This window comes from Coccinella septempunctata, chromosome 8, assembly GCF_907165205.1.
Source record: "Coccinella septempunctata chromosome 8, icCocSept1.1, whole genome shotgun sequence".
Taxonomy (NCBI): Eukaryota; Metazoa; Arthropoda; class Insecta; order Coleoptera; family Coccinellidae; genus Coccinella; species Coccinella septempunctata.
In genome coordinates, this window is record NC_058196.1 from 32,696,310 (window position 1) to 32,714,284 (window position 17,975).

Sequence of the window (17,975 nt, forward strand, 5' to 3'; positions counted from 1 at the left end):
TCTTTTTTTTATCACCCGGATAATCGGATTTAAAGACACCTCTCGCATTGAATAATTTAATAAAAGTTTACAAAACTACGACGGATTTCATTTCCACGACGTTTTTCTCCTGTTGATTTCCTTCTGGTTCTGATTCTCGAGTAGATCCGGAACATATTGCGTCGATCCCTGAAAATTTCAAATTAGAAATGGAGAACGATGGAATAGGTGAAATGCTCACCGTTGCCGATTGCCACATTGAAGCGTCTGTTGTGGGCTGTTCGCTGTGGTATTTCTGAGGACTCTGTTTCTCCTTGCTTTCCGCGGGGTTGCCAGGCTGTTTGTGAAGTAGCTAAAAGGTAAGTGTCGAGATGAAACCTCACTTTACAACAAAGTTTCTGAAGAATATATTGAAAAGCCTATATAATAATGGAAGCACATTCAATTACAACTCCCCCCTCAGAAATTCAGCCTTCATTACCCCCTTCAGAAATTTGAGCTTCATTACACCCCACCAACTTAGAGAAAAACATCTCAAGCCGCCCATACAACAGACCTTGAAACAATCATTAAATTAATAAATTAACAAATGGATAAATACCAAATTGATGTATCTCTGAAGATGTCCATCATCCTGCTGCCTACCACCCCTACTTCTCGATGCCACCGAACTCCTCTGTCCGTGACCCTCCTTCCTGTGGTGGTTCCTCTTGTCCGACTGTTGATTCTGATGATAACCTTCCTTCCCGTTGTGAACGTAATGCTGATTTCTGGACTTATCCTCGAACTCCTGACTCAGCAACGCCTCCATGTTCTGATACGACTTCGATTGGAGCGAATGCAGCTGATCCATCGTGCTGGAACTGTCTTCTTGCGGCGCCGGACTCCTTCCGTTGTTCAGTATACGCAGCGCTTCGGTCCACTGGGCCTCCATCACCTTCTGCAGCTGTTTCAGCAGGTCCGACTTCTTGTCCTGCTGACGTTCGTAGTTGGTTTGCATCTCGTAGAGTCGCTGATCCAACTGCGCGATCTTGACCTGTTTCAGCTGCATCTCTTCCTGGTGCTTCTGCTCGATCAGGTTTATTTCCAGGGTGTATCTGGAAATTTTTCGAATGTGGCAACACTGTAAATTTTCCCCCGATCGCTAAGGGAACATGCTCGATACTAGTATCGCCAGAAGATTCATCGTTATGGACCGATTCGCCTAAGAAATTACTGTAATAAATACCGAGGCTAAAAACAGTTTTTTACGAGCACGATCGATGTAAAGTATCCCGTTCTATGATCCCTGTTAAAGTGACTTCAGTCAAAACTGACGTTAACCTGCCATCGACTGTCAAAGTCAAAATTTTCTCTGGTCATCGATTTCAGCGAGTAAAGAAATTAATTCACGGAAAAGTCAGTGGCGTCGGAGCCGGACGGGCTGAATGAAGAAACCCTGCTTACTTATCGTTTATCTGCTGTATGTGCAAGGCTGCAGACTTGGCGATCTCCAATTCCTTCTTCTCGAGCTGTTCCTTCATCTTCTGTTCGGCTTCGTCCAGCTGCGCCTGAAACTCCTTGAGCTTGTTCTGTACTAAGAGTTCCACCTGGCCCTGGTAAAAGTTCCTCAGCTCCTTCTTGTTGCTGTCCAATTTAGCCTGAAGTTCCGCTAGATTTTCCATCAGCGATTCCTGTTGGTTAAACGAAAGATATATAACTGTTGAGATAAATTCAACATCTGACTACCTCTTTCTTTTTTCTCCCTTCCAGTTCTTCGTGCAACACTTTGTTCTGCTCGTGCAGCTGAGATACGTTCTGTCTTTCGGCCTTTATCTCTTCCTGTATCAGATCGTACTCAGTTTTGATAGTTGAGAAATCTTTTTGGCACATCTCGACGGCTGCTTGGCACTGGGAGACCTCTTTTTTGGCATGCAATAGAATATTCTTCGACTTAAAAAAGATTTATCTTCAACACAAACTCTCTCGCATCGTGCTATATCTTACCTCATTCAATTCCAACTCTTTGTTAGCCAATATATTAGACAACTGATTATTTTTCTCTCCCTCACTGGACAGCCTCTCTTCCAATTCTCTATTTGCGCACTTCAACGCTTCGTTCTCTACTCTCAACTCCTCAAACTTCTTGTCCAACTGTTCCAGTTTCGTCTTACATTCGTGCACAATGTTCAGGGCTTGTTTCGTTTCGTTCCTGTGGAATTCGATTCTCTGGAAAACGAAAAGACCAGCTTTGAACAAAAAAACGGTAAGTAGGCAATGAAATTTTGACAGGTGACGTTTTGTCATCAAACGTCAAATGTCAAATTTCCACAGCCTACTTCAAGATGCCTGAAATTATATTCACCTCCTCGCTCTCTTCGGCTACCTTCTTATTCTGGATGGCCAGTCTTTCGACATCCTTCTCCAACTGATCCCTCTCTCTAACCACCATTTTAAACTTCACCGAGGCCTTTTCCCAAGCGTCGTGAAACTTTAAAATGGCGTTATCTTTGGCTTCGTCCACTTGAATAGCAACCGCAAGTTTTTCTTGCTGTTCAAGTATCTTATTCTGCAGCTGTTGGATCAGTTCTTCGCAATGCTAAAATGGACTCATATTAACAACTCGACTGTTATCTAAAGATAAAAATTCTGCCGTTCCACAAGTGAGAAGGATACTTTCAAATCAAAGAGATGCCAGATTTCCTCAATTTTCCTTAAATCTACTGAAAAAACTTGCCACTCACAGTCCGCCTGAGTTTTTCCTCTTGAAGCCTCTGTATGCATTTATCTGAGCTCGTCTCGACCTCTTTTTTCTCGTTCTTCCAGAGGTTGATCAGACTGAGGCTGCCGAGCCTCTGATCGCTCACTGGTCTCATCAACTTTCTCGTCGGATCGTGGAAACTGCTGAATTCTGGGGAGTGCGTCTGGTCCAGTAATTTCTGATGGACAGTCAGCGTTTCTTTGGCGTTGGAATGGATGTCGCATTGCGGGGAAGAAATGCTCCTTTTCGTGAAATTGCTACTTGTGCTGTAATTTTCTGTCATCGTACGATCAGTGTGCAAATTACTGTTGTTTGATGTTTTTCTTTCGATGTTATTTTCTATCAAAGCATGATTCAAATAGCCATACAACGGTGGATCTCGATTTTTCTCGTTTTCTGCTATCGTCATTGACTCAGTTTTCTTACCAGTTGGTTGGTATAGAACTGTAGATTTATCAGTGAAAGAAGAAGAATCTGTCGATGATGTACTGAACGTTTCTATGCCCTTCCTCCATTCCATGGGTGTTTGGTATCCTGTATTCTTTTCAGAAGAATTCGAGGAAATTGTTCCGGTCTTGTTATCACACATATTCTTGATTTTCTCTTCTTGTTTGTCCATTTCTTACCAAAAAAAATATCAAAAGCTAAAGGCTTGATTTATCAATCAATTCTATGAGAAACATAGAAATAATATGCAATATAAAATCAGAAGATTGAAAGAAAAATGTATAAAATACTAACTATAACTAAAAACACAACTTGAACAAATCAACTGACCTTTCAAAAGTTGATGAACATCAACTGCAGTCTTACTTGGATGTGAATTTTCGCAACCAGCAAAATCCAAACTTCTTGCTGTGTTTGATTTAACCGGCTCAACGTTAGACAAGAAATTATCAATCTCCTCAATTATATTATTTTCCTCCATCACAGGTTGTTTATCTATCCCTATTTCGGCAAGCGTATCCCCCTCTACGATCTTAGATTTAGGTGCCATCCTGTAAGGTTTCTTGAACAGTTTAATCTCTTCATCGTACTTGGGAGAGTTGGGAAAGGATTTCAGCATCAGTTTGCTTCTTGGTTTCTGGGGAGTACTTTGTGTGCTGAAACATGGGGGTACAGTGCTCCTTCGATAGTCAGAGCCTTGTGGTAAACTTTCGTAACTGTAGCACCTCCTACAAGCATTGTTAGAATCGCTGCTCTGCATGTTGAGAAAGGCGTCGATTGAATTGGTCACGGATCCCAGACTGATATCAGATGAATTTTCGATACTAGTGATTCTGCTTTTCAATTTAGATACTTGGGTGATGAGTTTGTCTACTATATCGTAGTACGGTACTACTTCGATTTGGTCCTCAATATGTGGTGTCATCAACAATAACTCCTCCGTATCATCAGAATCGCTCATAACTATTTAATTATTATTGCAAATACGTTTTTAACGACTAATTTGTTTCACCACATAACCTACTGTATAACCAACACAAGTATTTTACTACTGACATCACATTTTTACGTTGTCAAAGGTGACATTTTTTCGAAATAAATTTACTTTCTTTGATAAAACTCAATTTTACAACCTGGTTGTGATTTTTAATCAATTCGATTCATTGTTTATGTGGATATTTATGTTGACAACAGAAGAGGTTGACAACCCTATTTGTTTACATTCAAAATTTAAATAGTCCATAGAAATGCATTTCTGTCGTTCTTATTCATTTGAAAATTTGGATGGAGATGTTTTAAAATTCTTAAAACAATTTTATTCGAATGAATTCATCCTATTCGGAGAGTTGGATTTGATTGGATTTCAGTTCAAGTTTCAGACTCACCATTTCGTGTAATTCCAAATTGTTTCATTGTAGTTTGAGTACTGGGGAAAGTAGTAATTCCTGAAAATGTTGAATGATAATTATGAGTCATCTTAAAGAAAATTGAAAGTATTTAAAATTTTACATTTGTGTTCTATAGCTAGAAAAATTACTATCAGAATTTCTTTACTTTGATAAATCGATTCGAGATGGCGCAACCAGTGTCGTTTTCATGGAGGTAAAGGTCCTACCTCCATGGTGGTTTTGCTAAAGTTTTCATTTTATTTCCCGTTATCCTTTGAAATGATGGACTAAAGTCAATCTTCTCTTGATAAGTTCTGAGGAGTTGTAGACGTCTGATTTGTAGCCCTTTTATAAAAGAAATCATGGGGTTTATTGATTACATCAGATTCTCTGTGAACTGTGATGGGGATTCCAAAGATTATAGAGTTAACTCTATAACCTTTGGGGATTTCACAGAGAGCTTTATGATAGAGGGCTTGGTACAGTGACTCTAACAAGTTAGAGTTAGAGTTTACATTCAAAATTCAAAATGGAGGAATCAACTGTCGAAGTTGCATAGATTTTCCTTTGGGCTGAGACAAAGTTTCAGTTTTGCCAACACACGATAGTGATCCACAGAAAACTATGAACCAGAGTTGCCTTGAGGAACACTAGCTTCCAAACTGGAAGCAGCTTCTGCCTTGTAGGCGTTATATTATGTTGGGAGATCGCCAGTTCATTGCTGTGAAGGTTTTTTATCTTCAAAAATGATATTTTTCCTTTGGACTGACACAACAGTTGTACCAACCTACCTTTTCTTCAGGCACTGCCTCGTATAAATGGCGCTATCCGTCGAAATAGAGCTGGAACTCCATTTTTCCAAATGCTCGTTCTGGAACACCAACCTGGCCTTGAACGGAAACCTACGTCCTCTTACAACTATTTCATATCCTGACATAAGAAAAGCCCCTTCTCTACCTTAGATATTCCTCAGGAATACGATAGGAACTCGAAAAAAACAAATCTGCTGAACAATAACTCTAAACATGAATGTTCTCACGTCATCAATTGCCTTATCCGTCTATGAACTGTCAGTATGACAATCGTAGCCATGTTGGGTTCCAGTGAGCGTCTTCCGGCGAAGTCGGAGCTGATATAGGCTCTGGATAAATGCCAACACTTCCGCTAGAGCCATAAAACTCCCTATTCTGTCAGAAACGTACATGTACATCTCGCAAAAAATGAGCGAACAGTTGCAGAAGCAAATTAAACGTTTCATCGGGGAATTTTTCTGCGAAATAATAAAACATAGATAACGATTGAAGTCCGCGATACGGGCAGTGGCGTAGACGATACCATAGATCTTCATGATCGAAGAAGAATATTATTGGTCTTATCGTATTGGGTTGAGAGGATATTTCTCTTTTCTAGGATATAAGCGAGTGGTTGATGTCGAAGATGAGTATGTTCCAGAATTACGATGAGGTCGCTTCGATTATTCTTCAGTTGGCCACTCTGGGCATTTTCCTTTGAACATGAATTTCACTTCTTCCAAACAACCTAAGAAAAACTTTGATAAATAGTAAGAAATCAACTCCTTACTTGACAATTCAATCATAATAATGGACGCAAATTCATTATCACTTTTCCTTCATGAACAAATATGGCGGAATATTTCTTCTTCTTTTATTCATCTTTATTTCTATGATTATTGAATACATTTGGATGATGTCTAACTCAATCACAGGATTACGAGAATAATGTTGATATCCCAGACGGCTGTCCGTTTCTACGCCTCTGACAGTGATTCAAATTTCCAGTTTTACCAACTACTAAGCATTACCAGTTTCATCATCGCTTTGTTGTTCAGTCCGTTCTTCCTGAAATACGAGAAACTAGTTTTTGCTTTTCCCCTTTGCAACCGAAGAATCCTAACAAGTTTGTAAATTTTCAAGCTTCGATTTGAGGTCTATTATCACACGGGTGTAGTTCTGAACCCTCAACCTGCGTAGTTTCGACGTTGAAAGTAGAAAATACGGAAAAAGTTTATTTGGGTTTTCGGATTGGGAGCATTGATATTTTCTGTGCTTATGGGAACACTGAATTCATCAGCAATTTCGGTGGTTCACCGAAAGTTTCAATCAATTGGAATTTTTCAGGAAAACAATGACAAATAGAGGTGTAACTTGTTATGTCGTTTGCCTCAATCGGTATTGGTTTATTTTCTTTTCCTTGCATGCTATTGAAGCTAGTATATGATCTGTGGTTCTGTGGGAAGGGTAAAAGGCGAATGCAGAAAAGGAAGAAGAAGAAAAGCATCTCCAACAATTTCTTCCGACTGGCACTCTCGGGATTTTTCCTGCCAGTAAAGGGGGTCAACGTTCAGTCGTAAAACAAACCCATAACATGAGCCCAACCCAGGTTGAATTTCAGCTGACCCATGACTGGTTGCCTCTGATATTTGCGTTAGAGTTAGAGTTCACGAGACAATATGATAATCACTGACCCACACAGTCAGGTTTAACTGTTCTCCGAAAGAATCTTCACGAATTCTTCGAATTCTTTTCGGTATAGATTATGCCATAAGAACTCAAGTACCGGACATAAATATTCATGGACGAAGAGAGCATTTAACTTTTGCTGGAATACCTTCATTCCATGCAGTTGGATGACAAAACGCAGCGAGTTTTAACTAACGGTTGAACGTTTACAAAGTCCTCCGAAGATTTGAATTTCAACGATTTCGAATTAGAATGTACTCCATTTTGAACCATAGAGTTTCACAGTGTTACCAACAGTGGTTGCCGAAAGCTCAACCAGAGAAGGACAAACAGTTTTTTGCCTGTTTTCATTTAACCATCAGGAAAGGGAAATTTTTTGATCTTTCCCCTCAAAATATGCGTTTTCCAATCTAAAACTGTGCCGTCTCTTATTCGAGATTAACTTGATCATCGTGAATCTTATACCTATTACTCGATTTCTAATTGCTAACTGTTAATGTTCGTAGTCTAGTTCTTTCCGAGTACCTCCTTGATTGAATGCTGTTAATTGTGAAAGTAGGCTCAAAACATGAATTGCTGATTAATTTTAATCGGTGATTTATGAAAAGATCAGACCTAATAACGAGATGTTCAACAGATCCATAGGAATAACTATAAGAAAGCTCTCATCTCTATAACCGCGAATGGCATTGAATAGTTGTTCCTATTACAACTGAAGGAAGCACTGATGTTCTTCTGATACAAATAACTTCCATATTTTAGTATATTACTATTGATTTTTTCCTTAATCTCAATGCGATTCAGTGATTTTCGCGTCGAAATATGTTGGTTGACAACACTGCTTGATTGACATTTCTATGAACCGAATAATGGAGGACTTCCCTACATGTTTGCCAACCTAGAAAAGGGTCTAAAAGGTCTACCATCAGGGAATGATTGCTTTTTAACGAAACCTACTTCATTCTTTCCGCAATGATCAAATATATTTATGAAATTCTATCGAGCTTTCTAGAGTTTACTGTTGAAAAGAAAAAAAGATTTTCATAACCTCGATTGCTGATTGGTTGAAATTTATGTTGGTATCACTACTTCTTGTGACAATCGACATATTTCATTGGCAAATGTCATTTTTACTGATATATATATAATATTAATATTGTCTGCTGTATAGCTTACAAAATACAAGAAAACAAGAATGCGTTCAAGCAAAGATTGTGCACATAACCAAAACTTTGCCCATAACCTAACAGATTACTTTTTTCTTCTTGACATTTGCCAACGAAACATGTCAATTGTCACAAGAAGTAGTAATACCAACATAAATTTCAACCAATCAGCAATCGAGGTTATGAAAATCTTTTTTTCTTTTTAACAGTAAACTCTAGAAAGCTCGATAGAATTTCATAAATATATTTGATCATTGCGGAAAGAATAAAGTAGGTTTCGTTAGAAAGCAATCATTCCCTGATGGTAGACCTTTTAGACCTTTTTTTAGGTTGGCAAACATGTAGGGAAGTCTTCTATTGACAGTGGATAACTAGTGTTGACAACATATAAATTTGAAATGTAACTAAGAAGTTCATGTAAGGATGGGAAATTCTAGCTTTTGGCTTTAGAAAATGTTTGTGGAATAGAGGAAAGCCATGTTTAGTCAACAGCAATGATCAGTTAAGATCTTAGGTACTGAAAAAAAAATTCCTATCTCTTTTATGGCTTCTATGTACATTCAGGCCAAATGGAAATGCACTAAAACAGATTTTCATGAGTTGTCGCTATCACAATAGCTTCTTCGGTTGGGTTTAGCCCTTTTTGCACTGAATTCCCTAATGATAACTCCGAATCTGAAAGTTGGAAGTTGGCAGTGCTGCTTCAAACCTTTTCCGGTGATTATGATGATGAACCGAATGCTTCTCGAGCATCAGAGCGATCCTAAAAGGTAGCGGTAAATGATAATTCCGTAAAATATGGATCTCAACATCTTATTAATTGTCAATTTATGGAACAACAGGGGATTTTCGTTTTAATTGATCTACTTAAAAATTGAAACCATCGAATCGAAACGACTCGATGAAATGATATTTATATAGTTTTCGATGCTTATGAGTGCCCGGTTTCCGTTATGCACGTTTTCGAATTCCTATTTTGATCAGATAAGAACTGCTCCAATTGGACGGGTTTGGGAGCTTTCACCCATCTTTCCGCATAATGTCTCATTTTTGACGACTATATTTCAACTCGAATCAATTAGTATATGATTCTGTGATTGTGGTAGTGACATATGTTGGTTGGGAACACTGTTTAACTGTCACCTAGGAAACTGACAGATAATCATAGATAAACGGTACTGACAACCTATAAATTTGAAATGAAACTAACAAATTCGTTTAGGAATGGGATATTGTAGTGAATCGTAGTGGAATTGATCGATTAGACCCCAGAAACAGAGAAAATCTATCTCTATTCTCTTACTAACTCAACACCAACGTCCAGTTCAGGTCATACCCGACAAGTTTTTCCCATGTCTTATCGCGTCAATATAAAAAACAAGTTACTTCTCGAGACTTATGGTCCTATGCTAAAACAACTTGGCTAATTAAGAAGTTTGTAGTCTGTGTCCCGTGGTCGATGCCCGTATACGTTAAACTGATAGATCATAGACGGGAGTTCACGAGATAAATTGTATCCTATCCGTCCTTCCATATTACATATTGTCCGCTTCTTGATCCATTGTGACGTTGACAGGCGACACGAGCAAGATTTCAAGAGGCCACTGGCTCGACCATAGATGGAAAAGTTCGCAAACAATGGCGGTTCGTAGAAAACAACAGTTTGCTACTTTTTGTCGGCCATTTGAAAGGTGGAAGTGTTTGTCAGCTTTCTGCGTCGACGGTTGAGGAATTCTCTGGATCTTCGTCTCTCTGGTGGATGTGTTCAAAACATACGACTCAAAAAAATCAGAAAGCGTTCCTTCTTCTTTTGCGATAGTCGAATCAAATCCGAATTCGTATCAAATATTCAGACAATCCTCGTCAAGAGCACGATCTAGAAGACCGATAAGAAATTAACGGAAGATCTACTTCATGAAGTTCAACTGCACCGTTTGCATTTAAATGGTCGGATTGGTGATGGTCGACTGTTTGACTTCCTAGAATTCAAGACGTCGAATATGTTGATATTTCGCTAAACGTTTGGCAGAAATTGGTATCTACGAGGGGCGTGCTGTTTTCACTGAGGCTTGTGGTAGAAAATTTGGGAAACTATGACGTGAAACCGGTTGTGTTGGGAGAATTTATCAGAGCTACAAGCCATCTAGATACTGATGGCTTTATAGAAAGTTAAATTCTTAGGTTACTATAGAACCAAACAAGATTTCAATGTTAAAATATGTTATTACTCAACATATTCTCCTCTTTATTGGATACATTTATTACAACGAACCTGCAACGTCTCTAGACCTTTCAAAAACAATGTTTCTTCTTGCTCTGCAAACCAGACCTCCTCGTTGGAAGAAAATTTACGACCTTTTAAATTTTTTTTCAGTTGAGGAAAGATATGATAGTCGGATGGAGCCAAATCTGTTGAATGAGGGGGATGTTCTAGTAATTCAAACCCTAAATCACGAATTCTTTGCATGGCAACATGAGATTTGTATGCAGAGGCGTTGTCCTGCAAAAACAAAACACCTTTGGATAGCTTTCCGCATCTTTTCTCTTTAATTTTTTCCCGTAGAGTGGTCAGGAATGTCGAATAGTAATCTCCGGTTATTGTTCTACCCTTATCCAAAAAATCAATCATGATTACTCCATAGCAATCCCAAAAAACTGAAGCAAGAACTTTTCCAGCAGATTTTTGGACACGAAACTTCTTAGGTCTTGGAAAACCAGAGTGTCGCCATTCCATAAAATGTTGCTTTGTTTCTGGATCGTAGAAATGTACCCAAGTCTCATCAATAGTAGCAATTCGGTTTAAGAAGTCTACATCGTTTTCAAATCGAGCACAGATCGAACGCGATGCTTCTACCCTTGCACGCTTTTGGTCAACATTCAAACATTTGGGGATCCATTTTGCAGCAATTATTCTCATGTAAAATTGACGTGAAGATAAACCACTCGAAAGCTGACCTTCGAAAAATCCTGAAAAAAATGGGTTCAGTTAAAAATTCGTCAAGACCGAACGGTTGCGCCAAAATGTATGAAATTCTCAGATTTTCAACTAGAAGAGTTGCTCTTTCAGAATATGTATCACATTTCTATCTACGATACCTTTAATCGAGAGATAAACGACTCGCAAGCTGACCTTCGAGAGATCCTGAAAAAGATGGTTCAGTTGAAAATTCGTCAAGACCGAACGGTTGCGCCGAGATGGATGAAATTCTCAGATTTTCAATTAGAAGAGTTGCTCTTTCAGAATATGTATCACATTTTCATCTACGGTTACTTTTATTGAGAGATAAACGACTCTAAAGCTGACCTTCGAAAAATCCTGAAAAAGATGGGTTCAGTTGAAAATTCGTCAAGACCGAACGGTTGCGCCGAGATGGATGAAATTCACAGGTTTTTAGCTAGAAGAGTTGCTCTTTCAGAATATGTATCACATTTCCATCTACGGTTACTTTTATTGAGAGATAAACCACTCGCAATCTGACCTTCGAAAAATCCTGAAAAAGATGGGTTCAGTTAAAAGTTCGAAATGACCAATAACCGGATTCTCCGGCCTCATATACCGTATTTCCGAGAATCGTTCAAAGTGCCTTTCAGTCGGAAGCACCCTGTATCTCCAGCTTGACGAATGGCCACGAGCAGAGCGGTACAAGGCATCTAGCAAAGAAACATCTCCTCATAATCGTCCTGTCCGTCCGTTGCATAAGGAGGCAAAACAGAAAATTGCCGAGCTATGCTCCCAGACAATTATTCCATGTTAGGTGCTCACAATGAATTCTGTAACTCATCGCATTCCTCTCCATCAAACCACGCGGCCATCATGATTGATGGAAAACGTCCAGAGCCATCCTCCGTCTGTTTCTTGTAGCAGATCGTCATGAATTATGGAATTAACAATTCAGCCATGCTACGAAATTAATTATTCTCTTAATCAATCGAGCCTGCCATTGAATTATTGACCGAGGTAGTCGCGGTTCGTTAGCCACGTTAATTGTTTTAATTACAATTGGGGGGATGGTTTTCTGGAAACGGTACTGCACTGAGCAGATAGGAATTTGGACAAATAATACCTTCTAGTTTTGATTGGTTTTGGTCTTTGCTGATAAATTTACACTACTCAATCGATTTTGAAAGACACTAGGATATATTATTGATCTCTAGTTAGCCTAGAACAATATTGCGTTACCATAGCAACGAACAATAACTCATTAGAAGTGTCAGTGTGAAGTTTGACCTCAATAAAATAAACCAGAGTTACGTGATAGATTAATAGAAGGAAGATGTCCACCGAAATTGTGAAAATCGAAAAAGATGAGTATCGAGCCATCATCAAGTACCTGTATGTAAAAGGGTTAAGAGGTAATAAGCAGATTTACGAAGATATGCTTGATACCCTTGGTGATCAATGTCCTTCGTATGCGACCGTGAAAAATTGGACTGCAAGCTTCAAAACAGGTAAATGGTTTATCTCTCGATAAAAGTAACCGTGGATGAAAATGTGATACATATTCTGAAAGAGCAACTCTTCTAGTTGAAAATCTGAGAATTTCATCCATCTCGGCGCAACCGTTCGGTCTTGACGAATTTTTAACTGAACCCACCTTTTTCAGGATTTTTCGAAGGTCAGCTTTAGAGTCGTTTATCTCTCAATAAAAGTAACCGTAGATGGAAATGTGACACATATTCTGAAAGAGCAACTCTTCAAGTTGAAAATCTGAGAATTTCATCCACCTCGGCGCAACCGTTCGATCTTGACGAATTTTTAACTGAACCCACCTTTTTCAGGATTTTTCGAAGGTCAGCTTTAGAGTCGTTTATCTCTCGATAAAAGTAACCGTAGATGGAAATGTGGTACATATTCTGAAAGAGCAACTTTTCTAGTTGAAAATCTGAAAATTTCATCCATCTCGGCGCAAGCGTTCGATCTTGACGAATTTTTAACTGAACCCACCTTTTTCAGGATTTTTCGAAGGTCAGCTTTAGAGTCGTTTATCTCTCAATAAAAGTAACCGTAGATGGAAATGTGACACATATTCTGAAAGAGCAACTCTTCAAGTTGAAAATCTGAGAATTTCATCCACCTCGGCGCAACCGTTCGATCTTGACGAATTTTTAACTGAACCCACCTTTTTCAGGATTTTTCGAAGGTCAGCTTTAGAGTCGTTTATCTCTCGATAAAAGTAACCGTCGATGGAAATGTGGTACATATTCTGAAAGAGCAACTTTTCTAGTTGAAAATCTGAAAATTTCATCCATCTCGGCGCAAGCGTTCGATCTTGACGAATTTTTAACTGAACCCACCTTTTTCAGGATTTTTCGAAGGTCAGCTTTAGAGTCGTTTATCTCTCAATAAAAGTAACCGTAGATGGAAATGTGGTACATATTCTGAAAGAGCAACTTTTCTAGTTGAAAATCTGAAAATTTCATCCATCTCGGCGCAAGCGTTCGATCTTGACGAATTTTTAACTGAACCCACCTTTTTCAGGATTTTTCGAAGGTCAGCTTTAGAGTCGTTTATCTCTCAATAAAAGTAACCGTAGATGGAAATGTGACACATATTCTGAAAGAGCAACTCTTCAAGTTGAAAATCTGAGAATTTCATCCACCTCGGCGCAACCGTTCGATCTTGACGAATTTTTAACTGAACCCACCTTTTTCAGGATTTTTCGAAGGTCAGCTTTAGAGTCGTTTATCTCTCAATAAAAGTAACCGTAGATGGAAATGTGACACATATTCTGAAAGAGCAACTCTTCAAGTTGAAAATCTGAGAATTTCATCCACCTCGGCGCAACCGTTCGATCTTGACGAATTTTTAACTGAACCCACCTTTTTCAGGATTTTTCGAAGGTCAGCTTTAGAGTCGTTTATCTCTCAATAAAAGTAACCGTAGATGAAAATGTGATACATATTCTGAAAGACCAACTCTTCTAGTAATAAATCTGAAAATTTCATCCATCTAGATGCAACTGTTCGGTCTTGACGAATTTTTAACTGAACCCATCGTTTTCAGGATTTTTCGAAGGTCATCTTTCGAGTCGTTTTTCTCTCAATAAAAGTGACCATAGATGAAAATGTGATAAATATTCTGAAAGAGCAACTCTTCTAGTTGAAAATCTGAGAATTTCATCCATTTCGTCTCTACCGTTCGTTCTTGAGGATCCAATTCCTTCCCTCTTCCGAAAACAACACCCTCCCTTTCATACCCCAGATTTTCTTCGAAAATTCCGATCATCTTAGCGCATTGTCCAAGCGACCAGTTTCCTAGAAACCCGATTCCGGCATTCTCAGCTTCTACGATCGAGTTCATATTGTTCGGTATATCCGTTTAAAAGCTCGTCTCCGCGTTAACCTACTTGAGGTAGACTAGTCTCTTGGAGCCGCGTCGCCATATCATAACCATTCGTAACGAAATGGTCTGAATCATATGTGGAAAACCGGAGCAAGTGTTAAATATTACTTTCGGTGTTAAATATAGGTTTTCCGTTAATAAAAGCGATCGGTAATTGCGCGTTATTAGACGCGCGTTTGGATGGTAAACGTTTTCATCTGGTTTATCTGTGGCAGTCTGAAACGGTCTATTTAAATCTCTCGGTTTGATTAGTCTCTGGTTTTCTTATTGAATGGGTCTTCAATGGTATACATCGATTAGGATCTGTAAGATCCCACAGTCGTATGAAACACAGGGTTTTTCGTTTCCTCCCTGTATACAGCGTGAGTTTTTGACTCGTACAAAAAGTACAACAGTAGATTCTTGGGGTCAAAAGAAACACTTTTTTCCTTTACCATTTTTTTCTAATCGACTGGGTTTAAAAGATACAGGCTGTTGAAAAACCTTAAAAATATGTTATTTTCAGTTGTATCTCACAAACGGTTTTATCGAATGAAATGAATTTCGTAATATAGTTTTTCATTTATTTGATGAATCTTTTTCGAACACAAGGTATCATCTACGTCTTCCAGTTTTCTCATAATGACCATGACGTACCATAAAAATACCAAAAATTCAAAGAACCCAACTCTTGAAACTAAAATGGACGTTACCAAATGAATATTTGAACGTTTTGTAAAATAAAAGTATTCTTCATATTTTCTCGTATAATGCGCGGTTTTCGAGTAATTTGACGTTCAAAAATTTAAAAGTATCTGTGAAATTTGAAAAATTGGGTACTTTGGCTGTGGCTGAATACAATTCTGTTTGAAAGAACCAAAGATGTGTAGTGTCACAGATTTAGCTTGTTATTCTGAAGGTAATTTTGTTTTTTTAGGGGTGTTACAGCTCATTATGAAAACTTGAGATTGTATGGGAAAAAAGTGTTTTTTTTTGACCTCAAGAATCTACTGTTGAAATATTTGTAAGAGTCAAAAACTCATCCTGCATTCTATTACAACAAAAGAAATGAAGTTTCTCCTATCGTTGAATTCAGATTATCTATAGTGGATTTTGCTGAATATATCTATCGATACTTTTTCTTCAAGAGTGAAAACTAACTCAATTTAATTGTGTTTCTCTGTTCGAATAAGAAAATCCATCAGAAATATTGTCGGTGGTTTAATTCTTGAATGAATCGCATTGATATTGCATTATGAAGGAAATGAGGTTTCTCGCTTAATGCAGCGTTGAAGTCTCCCATCTTCAAATTAAGATTGTAGTGGTTTCTCTTAATGATATTGATATTTGGTTAATCTCAACGGTTTTTCTAGTCATTACAAACTAATTTCAATTGTGTTTCGCTTTTCCAAGAGTAGAATTGATCAGAAAAGTCGTTGATTGCATAATTCTTGAAAAGTCGCATTGATATATTCGATTACAAAGTAATTGAGGTTTCTCTCTTACTCCATCGTTTAAGTCTCCTATCGTGAAATTCAGATTATAGTGGATTTTGCTGAATATATCGATATTTTATGAATCTCAGAGTTTTAATAGTGAAAACTAACTCAATTTGATTGTGTTTCTCTATTCGAATAAGAAAATCGATCAGAAATATTGTCGGTGGTTTAATTCTTGAATGAATCGCATTGATACATTGCATTATGAAGGAAATGAGGTTTCTCGCTTAATCCAGCGTTAAAGTCTCCCATCTTCAAATTTAGATTATAGTGGATTCTCCCAAGAATATTGATATTTGGTTAATCTCAACGGTTTTTCTAGTCATTACAAACTAATTTCAATTGTGTTTCGCTTTTCCAAGAGTAGAATTGATCAGAAAAGTCGTTGATTGCATAATTCTTGAAAAGTCGCATTGATATATTCGATTACAAAGGAATTGAGGTTTCTCTCTTATTCCATCGTTGAAGTTTCCTATCGTGAAATTCAGATTATAGTGGATTTTGCTGAATATATCGATATTTTATGAATCTCAGAGTTTTAATAGTGAAAACTAACTCAATTTGATTGTGTTTCTCTATTCGAATAAGAAAATCGATCAGAAATATTGTCGGTGGTTTAATTCTTGAATGAATCGCATTGATACATTGCATTATGAAGGAAATGAGGTTTCTCGCTTAATCCAGCGTTAAAGTCTCCCATCTTCAAATTTAGATTGTAGTGGATTCTCCTGATAATATTGATATTTGGTTAAATCAACGGTTTTTCTAGTCATTACAAACTAATTTCAATTGTGTTTCGCTTTTCCAATAGTAGAATTGATCAGAAAAGTCGTTGATTGCATAATTCTTGAAAAGTCGCATTGATATATTCGATTACAAAGGAATTGAGGTTTCTCTCTTACTCCATCGTTGAAGTCTCCTATCGTTAAATTCAGATTATAGTGGATTTTGCCCAATATATTGATATTCTATCAATATCAGCAGTTTTTAGACTGAAAACTAACTTCATTTCAATAAAAAGTAAAAGTAAAGTGTCACAGATTAAGCTCATTATGAAAACTCAAAGCTATATCTTCTTATGAGGGCAGAATGGGATAAAATGGTGTAGTGAAAAAGTGTTCTTTTCTACCTACTGTTAAAATATTTGTACGAGTCAAAGACTCACCCTATATTTCCTAAACTTCCAGTTCGACATCGAACAGTGGGAGTTTCATAATTTAAAGCGTGTCTGTAACCATAAGGCAATTTCAAACAAACCTCGACACAACGACAGCAACTAAATGTAAATGGTAGCAGCAAATTCAAATGTTCCGCTTCTAATTGACCGTTGAAAAGCGTTAAAATAAGTAGGTGTATTCGACAAATCCACTAACTATTAGTCGGACGTAAACGTCTGTAGAGTACTACCCACGTTTACCCATTTAAACGACAATGTTTCAATCTGGGTGAACGAACATCATCGGTTTTAAGTGTTGGACTGACGTCAGTTCTGGCGAAATTTTCAGGACACTGTGCGTTTATTTTGACCGACTCATCCTTAGTGACATGTCCCTTTACAGGGCGTCCAAGGATTAATGGGAAGAAATTCCCATATCTATAGGATTTTCCACTAGATATATCTGTAGTATGGAAAGATGGTTCGCTTATCAGAAGACTGTCAGACAGAAGGTTTCGTGTTTTTGTTGATGATAATAGACGTAATTTCAAGACTTTGACTAACGGTCTTTCACAAGCATCAGTTTCAGCACCGCTTCGCTTCGAGCTTATTTTGTAAACACAATAAATTAAAAGAAAGAAGATATGTTCACCGAAATTGTGAAAATCGAAAAATTGGAGTATCGAGCCATCATCAAGTACCTGTATTTAAAAGGGTTAAGAGGTAAGCAGATTCACGAAGATATGCTTAATACCCTTGGTGATCAATGTCCTTCGTATGCGACCGTGAAAAATTGGA

General features: G+C 37.8%; 1 protein-coding gene across 2 annotated transcripts; it reads right to left on the reverse strand.

Annotated features, from left to right (window-relative positions):
• Positions 1-42: 42 nt before the first annotated feature.
• LOC123319035 (synaptonemal complex protein 1-like) lies at positions 43-5,606 on the reverse strand. Of its 2 annotated transcripts, XM_044905853.1 has the most exons (11): positions 5,346-5,606; positions 4,552-4,611; positions 3,497-3,822; positions 2,703-3,340; positions 2,324-2,557; positions 1,966-2,187; positions 1,708-1,911; positions 1,426-1,652; positions 581-1,076; positions 221-331; positions 43-168 (listed from the first exon to the last, which is right to left on the reverse strand). In XM_044905853.1, exons 1-11 carry the CDS (start codon positions 5,489-5,491, stop codon positions 88-90), a joined length of 2,745 nt encoding a protein of 914 aa, XP_044761788.1. In that variant the 5' UTR covers positions 5,492-5,606; the 3' UTR covers positions 43-87. The 2 variants fall into 2 exon arrangements, with proteins under 2 accessions (XP_044761788.1, XP_044761787.1); XM_044905852.1 differs by lacking the exons at positions 4,552-4,611; positions 5,346-5,606 and having other exon boundaries at positions 3,497-4,384.
• Positions 5,607-17,975: the final 12,369 nt, after the last annotated feature.